At 40.3% G+C, this 22,803-nt stretch overlaps 1 protein-coding gene across 12 annotated transcripts in view; it reads left to right on the plus strand.

The window, feature by feature from the left end:
• ADAMTSL3 (ADAMTS like 3) overlaps window positions 1-22,803 on the plus strand; it is a 402,196-nt gene that overhangs the window by 205,382 nt on the left and 174,011 nt on the right. For all 12 annotated transcript variants that reach the window (XM_007990199.3, XM_007990200.3, XM_037987797.2 and 9 more), the window contains 2 exons: window positions 11,310-11,384; window positions 17,276-17,433. In XM_007990199.3, coding sequence (XP_007988390.3) covers window positions 11,310-11,384; window positions 17,276-17,433 — 233 coding nt within the window. The remainder of the gene's footprint in view (window positions 1-11,309; window positions 11,385-17,275; window positions 17,434-22,803) is intronic.

A 22,803-nucleotide genomic window follows, 5' to 3' on the forward strand; every position in this document is an offset into this window, starting at 1 on the left:
TTCAGCTTCTTTCTAGTTTAGTCTTGGGAGAGTATAAGTGTCCAGGAAATTATCCGTTTCTTCTAGATTTACTAGTTTATTTGCATAGAGGTGTTTATAGTATTCTCTGATGGTTGTTTGTATTTCTGTGGGGTCGGTGGTGATATCCCCTTTATCATTTTTTATTGCGTCTATTTGATTCTTCTCTCTTTTCTTCTTTATTAGTCTTGCTAGCGGTCTATCAATTTTGTTGATCTTTTCAAAAAAACAACTCCTGGATTCATTGGTTTTTTGGAGGGTTTTTTGTGTCTCTATCTCCTTCAGTTCTGCTCTGATCTTCGTTATTTTTTGCCTTCTACTAGCTTTTTAATGTGTTTGCTCTTGCTTCTCTAGTTCTTTTAATTGTGATGCTAGAGTGTCAATTTTAGATCTTTCAGCTTTCTCTTGTGGGCATTTAGTGCTATAAATTTCCCTCTACACACTGCTTTATATGTGTCCCAGAGATTCTAGTACGTTGTATCTTTGTTCTCATTGGTTTCAAAGAACATCTTTATTTCTGCCTTCATTTCGTTGTGTACCCAGTAGTTATTCAGCAGCAGGGTATTCAGTTTCCATGTAGTTGAGCGGTTTTGATTGAGTTTCTTAGTCCTGAGTTCTAGTTTGATTGCACTGTGGTCTGAGAGACAGTTTGTTATAATTTCTGCTCTTGTACATTTGCTGAGCAGTGCTTTACTTCCAAGTATGTGGTCAATTTTGGAATAAGTGCGATGTGGTGCTGAGAAGAATGTATATTCTGTTGATTTGGGGTGGAGAGTTCTGTAGATGTCTATTAGGTCTGCTTGCTGCAGAGATGAGTTCAATTCCTGGATATCCTTGTTGACTTTCTGTCTCGTTCATCTGTCTAATGTTGACAGTGGGGTGTTGAAGTCTCCCATTATTATTGTATGGGAGGCTCTCTTTGTAAGTCTCTAAGGACTTGCTTTATGAATGTGGGTGCTCCTGTATTGGGTGCATTTATATTTAGGATAGTTAGCTGTTCCTGATGAATTGATCCCTTTACTGTTATGTAATGGCCTTCTTTGTCTCTTTTGATCTTTGATGGTTTAAAGTCTGTTTTATCAGAGACTAGTATTGCAACCCCTGCTTTTTTTTGTTCTCCATTTTCTTGGTAGATCTTCCTCCATCCCTTTATTTTGAGCCTATGTATGTCTCTGCGTGTGAGATGGGTCTCCTGAATACAGCAGACTGATGGATCTTGCCTCTTTATCGAGTTTGCCAGTTTGTGTCTTTTAATTGGAGCATTCAGTCCATTTACATTTAAGGTTAATATTGTTATGTGTGAACTTGATCCTGCCATTATGATATTAACTGGTTATTTTGCTCGTTAGTTGATGCAGTTTCTTCCTAGCGTCGATGGTCTTTACATTTTGGCATGTTTTTGCAATGGCTGGTACCGGTTGTTCCTTTCCATGTTTAGTGCTTCCTTCAGGGTCTCTTGTAAGGCAGGCCTGGTGGTGACAAAATCTCTAAGCATTTGCTTATCTGTAAAGGATTTTATTTCTCCTTCACTTATGAAACTTAGTTTGGCTGGGTATGAAATTCTGGGTTGAAAATTCTTTTCTTTAGGAATGTTGAATATTGGCCCCCACTCTCTTCTGGCTTGTAGAGTTTCTGCCGAGAGATCTGCTGTTAGTCTGATGGGCTTCCCTTTGTGGGTAACCCGACCTTTCTCTCTGGCTGCCCTTAAGATTTTTTCCTTCATTTCAACTTTGGTGAATCTGGCAATTATGTGTCTTGGAGTTGCTCTTCTCGAGGAGTATCTTTGTGGCATTCTCTGTATTTCCTGAATTTGAATGTTGGCCTACTAGGTTGGGGAAGTTCTCCTGGATGATATCCTGAAGAGTGTTTTCCAACTTGGTTCCATTTTCCCCCTCACTTTCAGGCACCCCAATCAGACGTAGATGTGGTCTTTTTACATAATCCCATACTTCTTGCAGGCTTTGTTCATTTCTTTTTCTTCTTTTTTCTTTAGATTTCTCTTCTCGCTTCATTTCATTCATTTGATCCTCAATCGCTGATACTCTTTCTTCCAGTTGATCGAGTCTGTTACTGAAGCTTGTGCATTTGTCACTTATTTCTTGTGTCATGGTTTTCATCTCTGTTCGTTCGTTTATGGCCTTCTCTGCATTAATTATTCTGGTTATCAATTCTTCCACTCTTTTTTCAAGCTTTTTGGTTTCTTTGCGTTGTGTACGTAATTCCTCCTTTAGCTCTGAGAAGTTTGATGGACTGAAGCCTTCTTCTCTTATCTCGTTAAAGTCATTCTCCGTCCAGCTTTGATCCGTTGCTGGCGATGAAATGCGTTCCTTTGGAGGGGGAGATGCGCTCTTATTTTTTCAATTTCCAGCTTTTCTGCCCTGCTTTTTCCCCATCTTTGTGGTTTTATCTGCCTCTGGTCTTTGATGATGGTGACATACTGATGGGGTTTTGGTGTGGGTGTCCTTCCTGTTTGTTAGTTTTCCTTCTAACAGTCAGGACCCTCCACTGTAGGTCTCCTGGAGATTGCTTGAGGTCCACTCCAGACCCTGTTTGCCTGGGTGTCAGCAGCAGAGGCCGCAGAAAATAGAATACTGCTGAACAGCGAGTGTACCTGTCTGATTCTTGCTTTGGAAGCTTCCTCTCAGGGGTGTACTCCACTGTGTGAGGTGTGGGGTGTCGGTCTGCCCCTAGTGAAGGATGTCTCCCAGTTAGGCTACTCAGGGGTCAGGGACCCACTTGATCAGGCAGTCTGTCTGTTCTCAGATCTCAACCTCCGTGTTGGGAGATCCACCGCTCTCTTCAAAGCTGTCAGACAGAGTCGCTTGCGTCTGCAGAGGTTTCTGCTGCTTTTGTTGTTGTTGTTGTTGTTGTTTAGCTGTGCCCTGTCCCCAGAGGTGTAGTCTACAGAGACTAGCAGGCCTCCTTGAGCTGCTGTGAGCTCCACCCAGTTTGATCTTCCCAGGGCTTTGTTTACCTACTTAAGCCTCAGCAATGGTGGGCGCCCCTCCCCCAGTCTCGCTGCCACCTTGCGGTTAGATCGCAGACTGCTGTGCTAGCAATGAGGAAGGCTCCGTGGGCGTGGGACCCTCCCGGCCAGGTGTGGGATATAATCTCCTGGTGTGCCCGTTTGCTTAAAGCACAGTATTGGGGTGGGAGTTACCCGATTTTCCAGGTGTTGTGTGTCTCAGTTCCCCTGGCTAGGAAAAGGGATTCCCTTCCGCCTTGTGCTTCCCAGGTGAGGGGATGCCTCGCCCTGCTTCAGCTCTCCCTGGTCGGGCTGCAACAGCTGACCAGCACCGACTGTCCGGCACTCCCCAGTGAGATGAACCCAGTACCTCAGTTGATAATGCAGAAATCACCTGTCTTCTGTGTCCCTCGCGCTGGGAGCTGGAGACTGGATCTGATCCTATTCGGCCATCTTGCTCCACCCCCCGGGGTGTAACCTCGATATTGAGCATTTTCATGTGTACTTATTGGCCATTTGTATAACTGTTTTGGAGAAATCCGAGTCCTTTTGACCTTTTTATTGAATGGGTTGTTTTTGTTGTTGTTGAGTTATAAGCATTCTTTATATATTCTAGATAATAACCCCTTTCTAAGAAGTGATTTGCAAATGTTTTCCCCCATTCTGTAGGTTTCCTCTTCACTTTATTCATAGTGGCCTTTTGTGCACAAAGGTTTAATTTTGATTTGGTCAAATTTAGTCTTTTTTCATATGTTTCCTGTGCTTTTAGTATCATTTCCAAGATACCACTGCCCTATTTTTTAACCTTCCTTTTTTAAATCTTCAATGTATATATTGGCAGGCTTTCCATATCAGGTCATATAGCTCCTTATCATTACTTTTATCAGTTGTAGAGTATTCCTTAGTATGGATGTTCTTGTTTATGTAATCTTTCCCATATTGATGGATATTTAGGTATGGTTCAGTCTTTCCTTTTACATGTATACTTGTTAAAAACAAACAAAAAATCTGGAATGGACATTCATCAAAGTGTTAGAAGTGATTATCTCTGGGCAGTAGGATTAGAAAAAGCTTTATTTTGTATTTTTGTTTATCTGCATTTTCTTTTTTTATTATTATACTTTAAGTTCTAGGATACATGTGCACAACGTGCAGGTTTGTTACATATGTATACATGTGCCAGGTTGGTGTGCTGCACCCATTAACTCGTCATTTACATTAGGTATATCCCCTAATGCTATCCCTCCCCCCTCTGCCACCCCACAGTAGGCCCCGGTGTGTGAGATTGCCCTTCATGTGTCCAAGTGATCTCATTGTTCAATTCCCACGTGTGAGTGAGAACATGTAGTGTTTGGTTTTCTATTCCGGCGATAGTTTGCTGAGAATGATGGTTTCCAGCTGCATCCATGTCCCTACAAAGAACACAAACTCATCCTTTTTTATGGCTTCATAGTATTCCATGGTGTGTATGTGCCACATTTTCTTAATCCAGTCTGTCATTGATGGACATTTGGGTTGATTCCAAGTCTTTGCTATTGTGAATAGTGCCACAATAAACATACGTGTGCATGTGTCTTTATAGCAGATGATTTATAATCCTTTGGGTATGGCCTCAGTAATGGGATGGCTGGGTCATATGGTACTTCTAGTTCTAGATCCTTGAGGAATCGCCACACTGTTTTCCACAATGGTTGAACTACTTTGCAGTCCCACCAACAGTGTAAAAGTGTTCCTATTTCTCCACATCCTCTCCAGCACCTGTTGTTTCCTTTTTTTTTTAATGATTGCCATTCTCACTGGTGTGAGATGGTATCTCATTGTGGTTTTGATTTGTATTTCTCTGATGACGAGTGATGATGAGCATTTTTTCATGTGTCTATTGGCTGTATGAATGTCTTCTTTTGAGAAATGTCTGTTCATATCCTTTGCCCACTTTTTGATGGGGTTGTTTTTTTCTTGTAAATTTGTTTGAGTTCTTTGTAGGTTCTGGATATTAGCTCTTTGTCAGATGAGTAGATTGCAAGAATTTTCTCCCATTCTGTAGGTTGCCTGTTCACTCTGATGGTAGTTTCTTTTGTTGTGCAGAAGCCCTTTAGTTTAATTAGATCCCATTTGTCAATTTTGGTTTTTGTTGCCATTGCTTTTGGTGTTTTAGACATGAAGTCCTTGCCATGCCTATGTCCTGAATGGTATTACCTAGGTTTTCTTCCAGAGTTTTTATGGTTTTAGGTCTAATATTTAAGTCTCGAATCCATCTTGAATTAATTCTTGTATAAGGAGTAAGGAAAGGATCCAGTTTCAGCTTTCTACTTATGGCTAGCCAATTTTCCCAGCACCATTTATTAAATGGGAATCCTTTCTCCATTTCTTGTTTTTATCAGGTTTGTCAAAGATCTAATGACTGTAGATGTGTGGTATTATTTCTGAAGGCTCTGTTCTGTTCCATTGGTCTATATCTCTGTTTTGGTACCAGTACCATGCTGTTTTGGTTACTGTAGCCTTGTAGTATAGTTTGAAGTCAGGTAGTGTGATGCCCCCAGCTTTGTTCTTTTGACTTAGGATTATCTTGGCAATGCGGGGTCTTTTTTGGTTCCATATTAAAGCAGTTTTTTCCAATTCTGTGAAGAAAGTCATTGGTAGCTTAATGGGGATGGCATTGAATCTATAAATTACCTTGGGCAGTATGGCCATTTTCACAATATTGATTCTTCCTATCCATGAGCATGGTATGTTCTTCCATTTGTTTGTGTCCTCTTTCATTTCACTGAGCAGTGGCTTGTAGTTCTCCTTGAAGAGGTCCTTTACATCCCTTGTAAGTTGGATTCCTAGGTATTTTATTCTCTTTGAAGCTATTGTGAATGGGAGTTCATTCATGATTTGGCTCTCTGTTTGTCTGTTACTGGTGTATAAGAATGCTTGTGATTTTTGCACATTAATTTTGTATCCTGAGACTTTGCTGAAGTTTCTTATCAGCTTAAGGAGATTTTGGGCTGAGACGATGGGGTTTTCTAAATATACAATCACATCATCTGCAAACAGGGACAATTTGACTTCTTCTTTTCCTAACTGATTTTATGTCTTTCTCTTGCCTGATTTCCCTAGCCAGAACTTCCAACACTATGTTGAATAGGAGTGGTGAGAGAGGGCATCCCTGTCTTGTGCCAGTTTTCAAAGGGAATGCTTCCAGTTTTTGCCCATTCAGTATGATATTGGCTGTGGGTTTGTCATAAATATCTCTTATGATTTTGAGATACATTCCATCAATACCGAATTTATTGAGAGTTTTTAGCATGAAGGGCTGTTGAATTTTGTCAAAGGCCTTTTCTGCATCTATTGAGATAATCATGTGGTTTTTGTCTTTAGTTCTTTTTATATGCTGGATTACGTTTATTGATTTGTGTATGTTGAACCAGCCTTGCATCCCAGGAATGAAGCCCACTTGATCATGTAGGATAAGCTTTTTGATGTGATGTGCTGCTGGATCCGGTTTGCCAGTATTTTATTGAGGATTTTTGCATCGATGTTCATCAGGGATATTGGTCTAAAATTCTCTTTTTTTGTTGTGTCTCTACCATGTTTTGGTATGAGGATTATGTTGGCCTCATAAAATGAGTTAGGGAAGATTCCCTCTTTTTCTATTGATTGGAATAGTTTCAGAAGGAATGGTGCCAGCTCCTCCTTGTATCTCTGGTCGAATTCGGCTGTGAATCTGTCTGGTACTGGACTTTTTTTAGTTGGTAGACTATTAATTATTGCCTCAATTTCGGAACCTGCTGTTCGCCTATTCAGGAATTCAACTTCTTCCTGGTTTAGACTTGGGAGAGTATAAGTGTCCAGGAAATTATCCATTTCTTCTAGGTTTTCTAGTTTATTTGCATAGAGGTGTTTATAGTATTCTCTGATGGTTGTTTGTATTTCTGTGGGGTCGGTGGTGATATCCCCTTTATCATTTTTTATTGCATCTACTTGATTCTTCTCTCTTTTCTTCTTTATTAGTCTTGCTAGCGGTCTATCAATTTTGTTGATCTTTTCAAAAAACTGGTCCCGGGATTCATTGATTTTTTTGGAGGGTTTTTTGTGTCTCTGTCTCCTTCAGTTCTGCTCTGATCTTCGTTATTTCTTGCCTTCTGCTACCTTTTGAATGTGTTTGCTCTTGCTTCTCTAGTTCTTTTAATTGTGATGTTGGGGTATCAGTTTTAGATCTTTCCTGCTTTCTCTTTTGGACGTTTAGTGCTGTAAATTTCCCTCTACACACTGCTTTAAATGTGTCCCAGAGATTTTGGTATGTTGCATCTTTGTTCTCATTGGTTTCAAAGAACATCTTTATTCCTGACTTCATTTCATTTGTACCCAGTAGTCATTCAGGAGCAGGTTGTTCAGTTTCCATGTAGTTGAGCGGTTTTGATTGAGTTTCTTAGTCCTGAGTTCTAGTTTGATTGCACTGTGGTCTGAGAGACAGTTTGTTATAATTTCTGCTCTTGTACATTTGCTGAGGAGTGCTTTACTTCCAACTATGTGGTCAGTTTTGGAATAAGTGTGATGTGTTGCTGAGAAGAATGTATATTCTGTTGATTTGGGGTGGAGAGTTCTGTAGATGTCTATTAGGTTTTCTTGGTGCAGAGTTGAGTTCAATTCCTGGATATCCTTGTTAACTTTCTGTCTCGTTGATCTGTCTAATGTTGACAGTGGGGTGTTAAAGTCTCCCATTATTATTGTATGGGTGTCTAAGTCTCTTTGTAAGTCTCTGAGGACTTGCTTTATGAATCTGGGTGCTCCTTTATTGGGTGCATATATATTTAGGATAGTTAGCTGTTCCTGATGAATTGATCCCTTTACCATTATGTAATGGCCTTCTTTGTCTCTTTTGATCGTTGATGGTTTAAAGTCTGTTTTATCAGGACTAGGATTGCAACCCCTGCTTTTTTTTGTTTTCCATTTTCTTGGTAGATCTTCCTCCATCCCTTTATTTTGAGCCTATGTATGTCTCTGCATGTGAGATGAGTCTCCTGAATACAACAAACTGATGGGTCTTGACTCTTTATCCAATTTGCCAGTTTGTGTCTTTTAAGTGGACCATTTAGTCCATTTACATTTAAGGGTAATATTGTTATGTGTGAACTTGATCCTGTCATTATGATATTAGCTGGTTATTTTGCTCATTAGTTGATGCAGTTTCTTCCTAGTATTGATGAACTTTACATTTTGGTATGTTTTTACAATGGCTGGTACCGGTTGTTCCTTTCCATGTTTAGTGCTTCCTTCAGGATCTCTTGTAGGGCAGGCCTGGTGGTGACAAAATCTCTAAACATTTGCTTGTCTGTAAAGGATTTTATTTCTCCTTCACTTATGAAACTTAGTTTGGCTGGATATGAAATTCTGGGTTGAAAATTCTTTTCTTTAAGAATGTTGACTATTGGCCCCCACTCTCTTCTGGCTTGTAGAGTTTCTGCCAAGAGATGTGCTGTTAGTCTGATGGGCTTCCCTTTGTGGGTGACCCGACCTTTCTGTGTGGCTGTCCTTAACATTTTTTCCTTCATTTCAACTTTGGTGAATCTGACAATTGTGTCTTGGAGTTGCTCTTCTCGAGGTGTATCTTTGTGGTGTTCCCTGTATTTCCTTAATTTGAATGCTGGCCTACCTCACTAGGTTTGGGAAGTTCTCCTGGATGATATCATGCAGAGTGTTTTCCAACTTGGTTCCATTTTTCCCATCACTTTTCAGGCACACCAATCGGACGTAGATTTGATCTTTTCACATAATCCCATATTTCTTGGAGGCTTTGTCCCTTTCTTTTTACTCTTTTTTGTCTACACTTCTCTTCTTGCTTCATTTCATTCATTTGATCTTCAATCATTGATACTCTTTCTTCAAGTTGATCGTGTCAGTTACTGAAGCCTGTGCATTTGTGATGTAGTTCTTGTATCATGGTTTTCATCTCTATCAGTTCTTTTAAGATCTTCTCCGCATTGATTATTCTAGTTATCCATTCATCCATTATTTTTTCAAGGTTTTTAGTTTCTTTGCGCTGGTTACGTGGTTCCTCCTTTAGCTCTGAGAAGTGCGATCGACTGAAGCCTTCTTCTCTCAACTCATCAAGGTCATTCTCCATCCAGCTTTGTTCCATTGCTGGCGATGAGCTGTGTTCCTTTGGACGGGGAGATATGCTCTGATTTTTTGAATTTCCAGCTTTTCTGCACTGCTTTTTCCCCATCTTTCTGGTTTTGTCTGCCTTTGGTCTTTGATGATGGTGACGTACTGATGGGGTTTTGGTGTGGGTGTCCTTTCTGTTTGTTAATTTTCCTGCTAATAGTCAGGACCCTCAGCTGCAGGTCTGTTGGAGTTTGCTTGATGTCCACTCCAGACCCTGTTTGCCTGGCTATCAGCAACGGAGGCTGCAGAAGATAGAATATTGTTGAACAGTGAGTGTTGCTGTCTGATTCTTGCTCTGGAAGCTTCGTCTCAGGGGTGTACCCAGCCGTGTGAGGTGTGAGGTGTTGGTCTGCACCTAGTGGGGGATGTCCCCCAGGTAGGCTACTCAGGGGTCCGAGACCCACTTGAGCAGGCAGTCTCTCTGTTCTCAAATCTCAACCTCCATGCTGGGAGATCCACTGCTCTCTTCAAAGCTGTGAGACAGGGACATTTACATCTGCAGAGGTTTCTGCTGCTTTTTGTTTACCTATGCCCTGTCCCCAGAGGTGGAGTCTACAGAGACTAGCAGGCCTCCTTGAGCTGTGGTGGGCTCCAACCAATTTGAGCTTCCCGGCAGCTTTGTTTACCTACTTAAGCCTCAGCAATGTCAGGCACCCCTCCCCCAGCCTCGCTGCTGCCTTGCAGTTAGATCTCAGACTGCTGTCCTAGCAACGAAGGAGGCTCTGTGGGCATGGGACCCTCCCGGCCAGGTGTGTGATATAATCTCCTGGTGTGCCTTTTGCTAAGACCCTTGATCAAGCGCAGTATTAGGGTGGGAGTTACCCGATTTTCCAGGTGTTGTGTGTCTCAATTTCCTTTGGCTAGGAAAAGCAATTCCCTTCCCCCTTGTGCTTCCCAGGTGAGGTGATGCCTCGCCCTGCTTCAGCTTTCGCTGGTCGAGCTGCACCTGCGGACCAGCACTGACTGTCCAATATGCCCCAGTGAGATGAACCTGGTACCTCAGTTGAAAATGCAGAAATCACCTGTCTTGTGTGTCACTCACGCTTGGAGCTGGAGGCTGGAACTGTTCCTATTCAGCCATCTTGGGTGCCCCCCCTGCATTTTCTAATTTTTAATTATAAACAGGTATTTCTATTTAATAAAACTTGTAAACTAGTCAATCAATATATTGATATCCTTTGCTTCACTACTTTCACTCTGGAGAGTTTATCCAAAAAAAATTGTTTTGCGTAAGTTAGACCAAAACATATGCTTGAAGTAATTCCTAGCGTTAATAATGTTCTAGTTTCATTTAGAAACAATGTTCAGATAGGGAACTAGTGGGATACAATATCATACATGAGCTTTGATTATTATGTGAACACAAAAATTAAATTATCAGAGCGTATAGCAGTGTGAAAAAACATCTGTGAGGACCAGGATTTCCAGTAGGTAATTGTCTACGCCAAGGATCATGAAATTTTTCTGTGAAAAGTCAGATAGTACAGTAAATATTTTAGTGTTATTGAGCCATATGGTCTCATTACTACAACTCAATTCTACCTTGAAGAGCACAAACAGCCTTAAATGAATGAATGAAGAGGTGTGACTAGATTTGGCCTAGGGGCCACAGTTTGCAGACCCTCATCAAAACACATGGATTGGGTCATTAGAGTAAAGGCAATTGAGGTAGTAGGCAGTGCATTTACTTTAAACGTTTCTTTAGTGTTATTTAAGGGTGTATTTAAATGAAATTATGTAATACTCATCTGCTTTACACATAGTTAGTGATTTCCAAAGATTTCCTGTTTTTTTTTCCTTCAGACAGAATCTTACTCTGTTGCCCAGGCTGGAGTCCAGTGGCGTGTTCTCAGCTCACTGCAGACTCTACTTCCTAGGTTCCAGCGAGTCTTCTGCCTCAGCCTGCCGGTTAGCTGGGACTACAGGCATGCGCCATCACGCCTGATTAATTTTTGTCTTTTCAGTAGAGATGGGGTTTCACCATGTTGGCCAGGCTGCTCTGGAACTCCTGACCTCAAGTGATCTGCTCGCTTCAGCCTCCAAAAGTGCTAGGATTGCAGGAATGAAATAATAGTTAAGAATATTTTGCAGATGCCCCCAGTTTTGATTGACTTGATCATTTTCATAGGCCTTTAGTGTACTGGTTTTATTGCAGTTGTGTTCTCTTCTTTCCCAGGAGAAGAAAATGTAATAGCTGTTCCTTTGGGGAGTCGAAGTGTGAGAATTACAGTGAAAGGACCTGCCCACCTCTGTAAGTAGAATTTAATCTTAACATTTTTTAATATCCTGAAAGTTTAGTTAGCCAAAAAACAAAAACAAAACAAAACAAAACAAAAAAAGTCGCAAACCAAACCTACAAGCAAAAGAAACTTTCTCTAAGTTAATGGGTAATGTTACCAAACTTGTGTCTACCTGCTTGGCATAGCAAAGCTAAACACTGACATTAGGATTTGCAGCACAGACAGTCAGGTATTTATTGCAGAGCACCAAGCAAAGAGAATCAAACAGCTCATGCTTAAGACCTGAACTCCCTGATGTCCTACATGTAAGGATTTTTAAAGACAGGGAGATAGACATTATAGGCAAAGTCACAAATTAATACATGGAGGCTATGTACTGGTTTGACCTGAAAAGGTGGAATATCTTGAAGTGGGGGCTTACAGACCATAGGTAGATTCAAATATTTTCTGATTTGCTATTGGTTAAGAAAGGAAAGTTTTGCCTAAGACTTGGAGTCAGCAGAAAAGAATGTTAGATCTGGCCCTTGGGTGTGATCTCCAGGTGCCTCAGGAAGAAATGTAGGACAAAGAAAGGCAGTCAGTGTTCAGCCTCAGTTCCCTCTTAATGGAGGTCTGTGTGCCAGTGGATCCATTTGGTAGGGATCTAGATTTCCTGAAAAACTACTCAGGGATATATGTTAAAATGTTATTATTAGTTTCTACAGGGAACCATACATCCTGTGACTCCAACATTTTTTGGCTATTGTTGTAATCCACCATTACCTTCCTGCTTGTGAAGTTGCTCATTTACTTCTCAAGGCTAGTTAGGTGCCTGGAATTTCTCTTGAAGAAATTCAAAATTTTCCTTTATTTCCATTCTTGGGGGTGGTAGTACCCTGTTGAATACCCCCAACTATTCTATAGTGGGTAAAATAGTCTATATAACCAGGGAAATTATCTGTATTGTACCCTGAATTTTTCTGTTCTCATACCCCAATGGGAAATTTACTGTTTAAGATTAATCCCCTCATGGGAAAATAAAAACCAAATTATATGTCAAATAAACTATTTTGTATAGGATGGCTGGGTGCGGTGGCTCACACCTGTAATACCAGCTCTTTGGGAGGCTGTGGCAGGAGGATCACTTGAGTCAGGAGTTTGAGACAAGCCTGGACAGCACAGGAAGACCCCATCTCTACAAAAAATTTTTTAAAAATTAGCTAGGCATAGTAGTGCATGCCTGTAGTCCAAACTACTCAAGAGACTGAGGTAGTCCAAGGAGTAGCCTGGCTACTACAGGCGTGTAGTCTAAGCTACTCCTTGAGCCTAGGAGTTCAAGGTTGCATTGAGCTCTGATTGCACCACTGCAATCTGCCACTCCAGCCTGAGTGACACAGCAAGACCGTGTCTCTAAAACAATAGTAATACATGGAGAGTAAAGTAAGATTTGGGAATGTTCTGGAGATTTCAGCAAAGTGGTACAAAAAAATTAAACAAAACAAAATTTAAAATACAAAACCTTATTAGTGAATATGGCTGATCAGAACAAGCCTTGCTGCTAGCACTTCACAGCTTCCCGTCTAGGGGTTCCTGAAGGCCGACACTGGTTTCCCAGAATACTGTGAGTTTGAAGTAATAAATAGATGATGGTGATGGCTTCACTCTGTGAATACACTGAAACCATTAAATTATGCATTTTAAAAGGGCAAAGTTTATGGCATGCAAATTATATGTGGAAAAGACGTTAAAAAACAAAAAAACGCAGTGAATGGTCTTGATAGTCTCATGATATTAAAGGCCATTCCCCAAAATTCAGCTCCAAATATAGTTTTATAAATTGTAAAAACAGAATAAGGAAACAGTAAACAGAATAAGTAAAGGTGAACACTTTGAGACAAAAATTCGTTTATGTGTGTATGTTCTGGCATATTCAACATAACTTTATGTTCAAGACTGGCACTCTTCCAAGAACAGGGCTCAAAAATGTTCCCATTTCTTCAAGAGTGACTATTGTTGCTTGGACTATTTCCCTCTCTGAACAATCTCACAATTGGCAGTAGAAGTATTTCTGAAAGTTATCCTTCTTTGCTGATGAATAGAACTGGCTTCATTTACTAAGCACTTAGTTAACATTTCTGAATATCTAAATATAGAAGTGGTTTTATTTTCTGGATTTATGGAACTTTTTTCTTAATTTTTATTTGTAAAAGAGATATTTCTGAAATGAAGCTTATTTTGCAGTAATAAGCCATTCTTTTAGCATCCACATTAACTATAACTATCCAAAAGACTGCATTACTAAGAACCGAAAACACCCAGCAACATTAATGTCAGTCTCTTTGCTGTGGAGTGAATTTTAATTGCAGAATATCCATCTTACATACTGCCTAGAAGTGTTTGTTTAGATCCTGAATTTCCAGTCCTGTCCCAAGCCTTGCCACAGCATTATGGGGAGCACACAGCCCCAAATTTTCCAGGGGTGCATCCCTTAAAAAATGGAAGCAATAAGCAGATCCCTGCAAAACAGATTTTATTGCAGCAAAACTTCAGCGTTAAATGTGTTTGACTAGCAATAAACTTAAGAAGTCAAGAGATCGTAAACCAAAAACCTCCAATTCAATTGGAAGAATATTTTCCCTTTAAGCCCTATCTGATTACCATATATAGAGATGTATAAATAAACATGGGTACTGTACCTAATGACCAGTCAAAGGAAATTGACATGAATGAAATTAGCATATACAAATACAGCTCTACTGTACATATAAGTTTGTTGTATTTATAACTATGTTAGCCATACTAAACACCCATTCCACATTTACCTGACAGTACTTTCATGGCCTTTAGAATTTAGGGAGACCTCTTGGGGATGGTTACCATGACCCTGCCTTTTTTGAAAGAAGCCTGAACTGATACTTCTCAATGCAGACCCTTCAACTAGAAGCAGTTAGAAGCATCTGTCATTTTTCTAGGCATAATTTCTTTTACAAATAGCTAGTAATGGATTAAAATATTTAAAGGCATCACTAGAGACCTGAGTTGTGAAGACTTGGGGATAAAAGAAAGTCATGATTTCTAATTTTTACTCTTTTTGAGACTACCTATCATGTCTTCCCCAACACTTCCCTCCCTCCCCTCAGTTTTAAGTCTGGAGAGGAGAAAGAAGTTGGGCTGTGGCCAGCAGGAAAGAAGGCTCACACTCTCTTCCCTTAATACTGGTGGGGATGTTTATAGGCTTCCTGGGGTCTCCCACACACTAGCCACCTTGCTGCAGAAACCACAGAGGGTCAGTGAAACCTCTGAGAACTGAAGGGCTTCCACATGCAGCTCTCACTAGCCATGAATCACACTTTGTCACATGGGGCTGCAGTAAATATGGGGAAATGGTGGAAATTAATAAAAACTTAAAGGTATCCATGAGTCATCATCTGAATTGTTGATTGAAACACCACAAACTCCTTTATTTATCATTTATTTTTAAGAGGCACCAGCACAGAGGAGAAGCAAGTTTGCCACCAATAAAAATGACAACTTTTAAAGAACTGCATCGGCCTCCACTTTGCTGGGGATTTGGCACAATGGCTTTGTTAATCCAGATTATCAGAATTGTTTGTGTCCATAAACTCTACTTTCACCGAATCACTTCACCAGTCTTTCTTCATTCACCTTTGATTCTGCTTACCCATTTACACAATCGAGGTCAAAATACCTGCTTTCTGCCTCCTAGAAAGGCAACCAGTGTTTGTGCTTTAGAGAACTGGAAGCCTTTTGAAATACTCAAATTAAAAATATTTTACAATAAGTGTTCCATATAGTGGAGAAGCAGAGTGGTTTGGGTAATTAACGTGAACTTGAACATTGTTTTTGCTACTTGTGTTTTTATATTCATGTCACTGAGACTCTTAGACACTGTTAAAATAGTGGCTAGATTCTGTATTAAAAACAAAATATCAAAACCAAGTTAACAAAAATGCTGGCCTTTGGTTTAGGGAATAGATATCATAGCAACTGGTCGTCCCTTTCTCCCAGATCACCTTCCCAGATTTTTACACCCCCTGCCCCAACTCTGCATCCCGATCTGCAACTTGGAACGCTGTGGTCCAGAAGGTTAGCACAATGGTAAAACAATTACTACCCCAACACAGCCGCGGAATCCATTGCACGCTACTTGAATTTAATCAAGTCATTTCAGGCTAAATCAGTGTCTAGAAACTTGTATTTTGCATGCCTTCTGTGAGGATGCGTTATGTCCAACTTCATTTTGCGTCTTGATATTGCCTTAATGCTCATCGTTTTTTTTTTCTCATTGACTTTAGAGACATCCATTGTAGGGCCCACTTACTATCTCCAGTTCCCCATTTCATTTTTACTGACAACTCACTTTATAACACTCAGTTTTATATCTTCATTGGAACTAGGAAATGAATTTAATCTCACACTTTCCAAAAATCTATTGCGGTCATGGAGATCAGGGCCAAAGTGGTTGGGGTTTTGTGTGCCTGAAAGTAGCCAGCATTATTCTTCGACCGCTAATGACTCCTCCAGATCAAGTAGCTCATGTCCAGCCTTTGAATTTTCCCAGAAAAGTTCCCAGCCTGCCTGTCAGGGATAATCAGGGATGTCTCCTAATGCCTGTTATGCAGTCTGTCCAGGGCACTTGAATTCCTGCAGCTGCTCCAGTGACAGAGAAAAATCCAGCAAATGAAAACAACCAAAGCCCAGCAGCCCGTGGATGGAAGCTCCCTAATGCCAGACTATTTTGTCACATTTTATCAGCTTTCTATTTTTGACACTCAGTGGAATTTTGGTTCCTTTGTGTTCTTTGTTTGAAATTGTTAAAGACTGGTATGATATCATTGAATCAAATGTGGGTTTTAAAATAGAGTTGGACCTGGGAGATTGACTGCTCTGACTCCTCATTTTAGATATGAGGCAATGAAAACCCAAGGCAGAAGGCTAGAGAAAAATACGGGGCCAGAAATGCAGGTGCCCCAGAATCTAGCTGTGTATACATTTTTTATTGCCTCTCTCGACATGAAACCAGATCTACTAAGTATGGTGACACTTAGAAAATAAAAGAAAGAAAAGAAAGAGGGAAGAAAGACAAATTTAAAAGAAAATAAAAGAAAGAAAAGAAAGAGGGAGGAAAGACAAATTTAAATAAAGTAGAAATGCTTTTTTGTTTAAACTGTGATAAGCAAACATTTTTTTCTGAAGGAAATCCTAAAAGCACTTTTGTTCATGTGAAAGCAAATTAGAAAAAAGGGGTTTCATGCACAAGGGACGTCTTTGTGGCAATGGCATGGTTCTGTATTTTGATTGTGATGGTGGGTGATAAAATGACATTGAACTATATGCACATATTGTACCAGTGTCAATTTCCTGGTTTTGATGTTCGACTCTACTTTTGTAACATGTAAACATTAGACAAAAGGGAAGGAAGGTTACAAAGGACCTCTCTATACTATTTTTGCAACTTCCTGTTAATCTAGAATTATTTCAAAATGAAAAGTTTTGTTTGATAAAAAGCAAATTTGAATTTTGCTGTGATTTTTGTCTAAAAGAGTAGGCATAAGATCTTTTGACAAGTAATAAAATGAGTGACCATAGCTTTACTTTGAGTATTAGCTACATCATGAAAACATATAAAGAAAGAAAAGTTTTCTCTTTCCCCTTATGCTAGAAATGGCTCCAAAGAATTGAGTAGAACTATTAGGGCCTGACACCCTTGTTAGCTCCTTTTTTATAGACAATTAAAAATCTGATATATCTATTTCACCAATATCAATTAATGTTTGTAAACTGAGTGGCTATTTTGACATTGTTTTGATATCATATACTGACATTGTACTTGCTAAAGTGTCTTTTGTAATAAAATGCCTTTAAGATTGTTTCTTATTTGAATCGTATATTTTAATTGTAGTTATTGAATCAAAAACACTTCAAGGAAGCAAAGGAGAACACAGCTTTAACAGCCCTGGCGTCTTTGTTGTAGAAAACACAACAGTGGAATTTCAGAGGGGCTCCGAGAGGCAAACCTTTAAGATTCCAGGACCTCTGATGGCTGATTTCATCTTCAAGGTAGGATGATCCTCTTCATAAAATTCATGTACCTGAATCCCAGAACATCTTTATTTTTAAAACAGTAAGTTTGTTTAGCAAGAGGTCATCAATGATTGTTTTTTCATACAGAGCATGTGCCATCAATATTTCCATCTTGGCAGTTCATTCTTAAAAATTGTTCGGCACTCTTAAATTTCTGCTGCTAACCCTGACAGTTAAAAACAAACTTCACTTTTATGGGGGAATGATTGATTCTCTATTTATAATCTCTGGTTGCTTTGTTGGTTTGTTTGTTGATTTAAGAAACAGGGTCTCTCTGTGTTGCTCAGGCTGGTGCAGTGGCTATTCACAGCTGCAATCATAGCCTTGAACTCCCGGGCCCAGCTGATCCTTCTGCCTCAACCTCCCAAGCAGCTGTGTTCAGTTTTAGATAGAGTTTGGTGAAAACAGCGAATGGTTAAATGCACCATATGCTAAACCAGTATTGTGCCGCTGCATGTCTTCGCCTTGCAAAGGAGAGCGGAGACAACAGGGGCTCATTCCTTACCCTCCTTTAAGATAGTTATCCTTAAGGGATCTTTATTTCAACCTTCAACCCTTAGAACATGCAGTCTTGCAGTGGGCTGATTGAAGACAGGATTTGCTTCCCCAGATGTTCTATGACAGACACTTGTCACAAGTGTCTGAATCTTCAGAAGAACCCTTCTTCTCTGGAACCATAAGCCTATGTCCCCTTTCTGGATACTGCTGGGGCATCTTCCCTCATTCAGAGGACATGAAGTATGGTGGCCAATATATTTCCAAGGTGACACAGTTTGAAACTCTCCTGATAAATTTGAAAATGCCAGGAAATGAAAAAGATAGTTCAGTGTGTGGTTTTGTCCTATCCTGTTTCAGAAACCTGTTCCCAAATGTAAATGGAAGCTAGAAAATAGCCCCAATTACCAGTTATATTTTTCTATATGAAAAAAACCCATTAACTTTTAAAAGCTGTCTATGTTCTATATATTAATTTGTCACGGAATGTTTCACTGAGACATCAGTTGTGTCAGCAGAGGAACATGCACGGAGGTAGACGAGAGTTGCTAACTCATCCCAATCCCAGAGATATAAATTCAGCCTGCAATGGGACCGGCCAAGTATTGGCCTGCACACTGTATTGTTTTGTTTCTGAAGCTTTGGATTTTGAATAATCAACACTTGAAAATCGAGAGATTTTTACATCAAAAGATCAGGTCTTTTGTTTTTTGTTTTTTGTTCCCCCCCCCCCCCCCGCATCTCTGTAAAAATGGGAAGAGCTGACAACTAGCTTGCATTTTACAATAGCAATAATTGACTGTAACTGGGGAACAGCTGCCTTCCAGTCTGGAGTCTGCAGTGGTCCACACCACTGCGTATTGTGTCCCTAACACTAAAGGCATAAGTGGTTGGTTGCCATTCATCCTGATCTGGCATTTATATCATCTGCCTAGCCTCCACAGACATTTATGTTTCTGACTTCTGTGTCATATCCTTAAAGCATTGACCCAATATTCTTCTTAGACAGTCATATTGTGAAAGGTTTTGGGGAAGCCATAATTACCTTTTTTTTAAAGTCTCTCTCTGGTCTATTGTTATGGCATAAATTCTGTGCTTTCCTTGCCCTCCTTAGGGCCTTCCTATCTGATTCTCAAGTAGAAAATATACACCCCCCCCCCCCCCACACACACAGAGTTTTTGTTCTCTCTGTTTTTTATTTTTTATTTTTTTGAGATGGAGTCTCGCTCTGTCGCGCAGGCTGGAGTGCAGTGGCCGGATCTCAGCTCACTGCAAGCTCCGCCTCCCGGGTTCACGCCATTCTCCTGCCTCAGCCTCCCGAGTAGCTGGGACTACAGGCACCTGCCACCTCGCCCGGCTAATTTTTTGCATTTTTAGTAGAGAGGGGGTTTCACCGTGTTAGCCAGGATGGTCTCGATCTCCTGACCTCGTGATCCGCCCGCCTTGGCCTCCCAAAGTGGTGGGATTACAGACGTGAGCCACCGCGCCCGGTATTTTATTCTCTTTTAAGTACTACTCAGAGAATCTGTATTCTTCTTAAGTCAACTTGGAGGTCCCTGACTGAATAGGAGACAGTCATACAATGATGAAGTGAGGAAAGCACCCACAAAGATTAGTATTTCAAGATATTGTTTGGTTACAGTATCAGCATCAGTAGATCTTAACAGTATACTGTTTATTGATACCATTTATAAAAACACACACATAAACTGCATATTTCTATGTGTTTGTATGTACTCACACATATATGTATATGTGTGTGTGCATATTTTTAAAAATAATGTGGAAGGATACATTTCAAAATGGAAACACTGAAAACAACAGTGACTATTTTAGAGGGGATAACATTTTGTAGTATCTAATTCTTAAAATAATGTTTAAAAGGAAGAGTGTGACTGGGCAGGCGTGGTGGCTCATGCCTGTAATCCCAGCCCTTAGGGAGGCAGAAGCGGGTGAATCACCTGAGATCAGGAGTTCGAGACCAGCCTGTCCAACATGATGAAACCCTGTCTCTATTAAAAATACAAAAATAGCTGGGCATGGTGACGCACACCTGTAATGCCAGCTACTCAGGGGGCTGAGGCAGGAGAATTACTTGAACCCAGGAGGCAGAGGTCGCAGTGAGCCAAGATCGCACCACTGCATTCCAGCCTGGGCAACACAGCAAGATTCCATCTCAATAATAATAATAATAATAATAATAAATAATAATAAAAAGCAAATGAGAGAATGAATTCACATACTATGTGCATAATTAAAAATTACACCTTCTTGCCCAAATTATGTACTCATCTCTTAATAGAGTAAATTTTAAAAAGTGTGTGTGTGTGTGAGAGAGAGAGAGAGAGAGAGATGGCACGATCTCGGCTCACTGCAACCTCCTCCTGAGTAGCTGGGATTACAGGCATGCACCACCACACCTGGCTAAATTTTTTTTTTTTTGTATTTTTAGTAGGGATGGGGTTTCTCCATGTTGTTCAGACTGGTCTCAAACTCCTGATCTCAAATGATCCACCCACCTTGGTCTTACAAAGAGCTGGGATTACAGACGTGAGCCACCGCGCCCGGCCAATAGAGTACATTTTAACAGCACATTCAGGGTACAGTGTCTGCATTCATATTCAGTCCTCTATGTTCCTGTCTCTAAGTTTTGGCTCTCTCAGATTTAATAAACAGTTCTGGACTTTGACTTCAACTCCCGGAAAGCTTTTGATCTCTCTAGACTGAAAAGGTGTTTTGAAAAATACATTTATCAAAGAGGGTGTTACAGACAACTGTCTGACTCATGCATAAATACAGCCTCATTTTCATACCTACAGCAATTGTCTCTCATGGATGTGGTGTACTTAGTAGGGGAGAATGTGGCAAAATTGGAGACACTTATGTTGAAGTAAGAGTGGCTCTGATGTTGTTTTTTTCCTGACTTGGGAGCTTGTCCAAATAATGTGGGTTTCTGGGAAGTATCCTTTTCCATCATTTCCTTTTTTTTGGTTCCAAACATTGTAGTATTTCCCAGCCTGTATTGTTGCTAAGATAAGGAACTCTGCTTCCGTTCATCTCTTCCTGGCCCATCACACAATCAAGTCATGGCTGTACTTTGAGTGGGAGGTTAAAAGTGCCTGTGAGGTCACTGATGACAGTCAGACCTGTGTCCCTGTGTTTCATTGTATCTCTTTCCATTCCAGTCAACCAACAAAAGCTAGTCTATAACTGGAAGACCTGGCTTCAACCTGAGAGAGGATGAGGCAGTGAACACCAGGCCTGCATAATCAGTGCTAATTTAGCACAGCTGTGGGTGCGCTGAGCTGGGTTGAGGCACACACTTTGCTACAGTTCATGTAGTAGACCTTATTTCATGGGCTTTTGATAACTATACTGTTGAACACTACTGTATTCTTACATAAAGAGTAAAATATGTAGACATCAATGGGATGTTAGGTTGTCTTATAGGTGTTGTTGCTCAGATTTTGCAGCTTAGCATCTCACTGTACCAATGAGAAAAAAAAAATTCTTTTTTCTACTCTTTAAGAAGCTATATTTTCATGGTTGGACCATTCTTGAAAATTGCACATTTCCTTCTTCTAGTGGATTTCTCATTATATATGCTTGTTTTCCTGAATAACCTGTTTCCCTTTTCTCTTTTTTTTTATTTGTGTGTAGCTACAGGGCCTCACTATGTTGCCCAGTCTGATCTTGAATTCGTGGCCTCCAGCAATCCTCCTGCCACAGCCTCCCAAATTGCTGGAATTACAGGTGTGAGCCACTGTGCCCAGCCCTCAATGACCTGCTTTTCATGGATGACCCTTGTCGTAGCACTAAGGGATATTTTGCATTAGGGCCCTGCTTCTTCAATATGTGCAGGTTGCCCCCAGGTAGCAGTAGTGAGTCTTGGCTAAGTGCAGTAGTTGATGCCATGTGCTTCATGGATTGACAGCAAGATATACACTATTAATTCAGTGAGAATTTACTGAATATTTGCATCTATGAGTAGACGTTTGTGAATATCAATTTTAAGTATATTCCCATGAGGATATCTTTAAAAACAAAATTAAATGACTTTGATAAAGACATGTCTTTCCATGGTTAATGTTTAACTACTTTTGGTAGATTTTCTCATCTTTTAAAAAACATGTATATCTTCGGGGAGAAAAAAAAGTTTCTCTTCTTGGGCTCTGAAATCTTCCTTTTTCACCTAGTTGTCTTCTTAGGGATTCATTTTTTTTCCACTCTGATATTTTGTGTTTCTTCAGGAAAATGTTTTCTGATTGCTTTTCTACTAGTCCTCAGTTGTACAATCTCCATCTTCAGTTTCCTCAGCTCTAGATATCTTTTATGCCGTCAACCCATGAGCTTCTTCTCTTTCTGGGGAGTTATGATAGCATATTTAACTTATCCGGGCACAAGAGGATTTGAAACTGCCTGTCTTGGTTCTCTGAAAGAACATGTTGGAGGCTTTCAATGCAGTGCAGATAGTGGCTACATTTATACGTTCACAGGTGTTTCAAAACTCAGCAAGACACAGTTTTAGAGTCAGTGCCTATATTAGTTTCACAAGACTGTTGTTACTGAGTACTCCACAACTGAGTGGCCTAAACAACCGAATTTATTGTCCCACAGTTCTGAAGCCTGAAAGTCCAAAATCAGGGTGTTGGCAGGATCGGTTTCTTCTGAGGGCTGTGAAGGAGAAGCTGTCTTATGCCTCTCGCCTCAATTCTTCGAGTTCAGGAATCACCTTCCCTCTGTGCATGTCTGCCTCTGGGTGCAAATTTCTCAGTTTCTCCCATGCATTTTTTTTTTTTTTTTTTTTTTTGAGACAGAGACTCACTATGTCACCCAGGCTGAAGTGCAGTG

Source organism: Chlorocebus sabaeus, chromosome 29, assembly GCF_047675955.1.
Source record: "Chlorocebus sabaeus isolate Y175 chromosome 29, mChlSab1.0.hap1, whole genome shotgun sequence".
Lineage (NCBI taxonomy): Eukaryota > Metazoa > Chordata > Mammalia > Primates > Cercopithecidae > Chlorocebus > Chlorocebus sabaeus.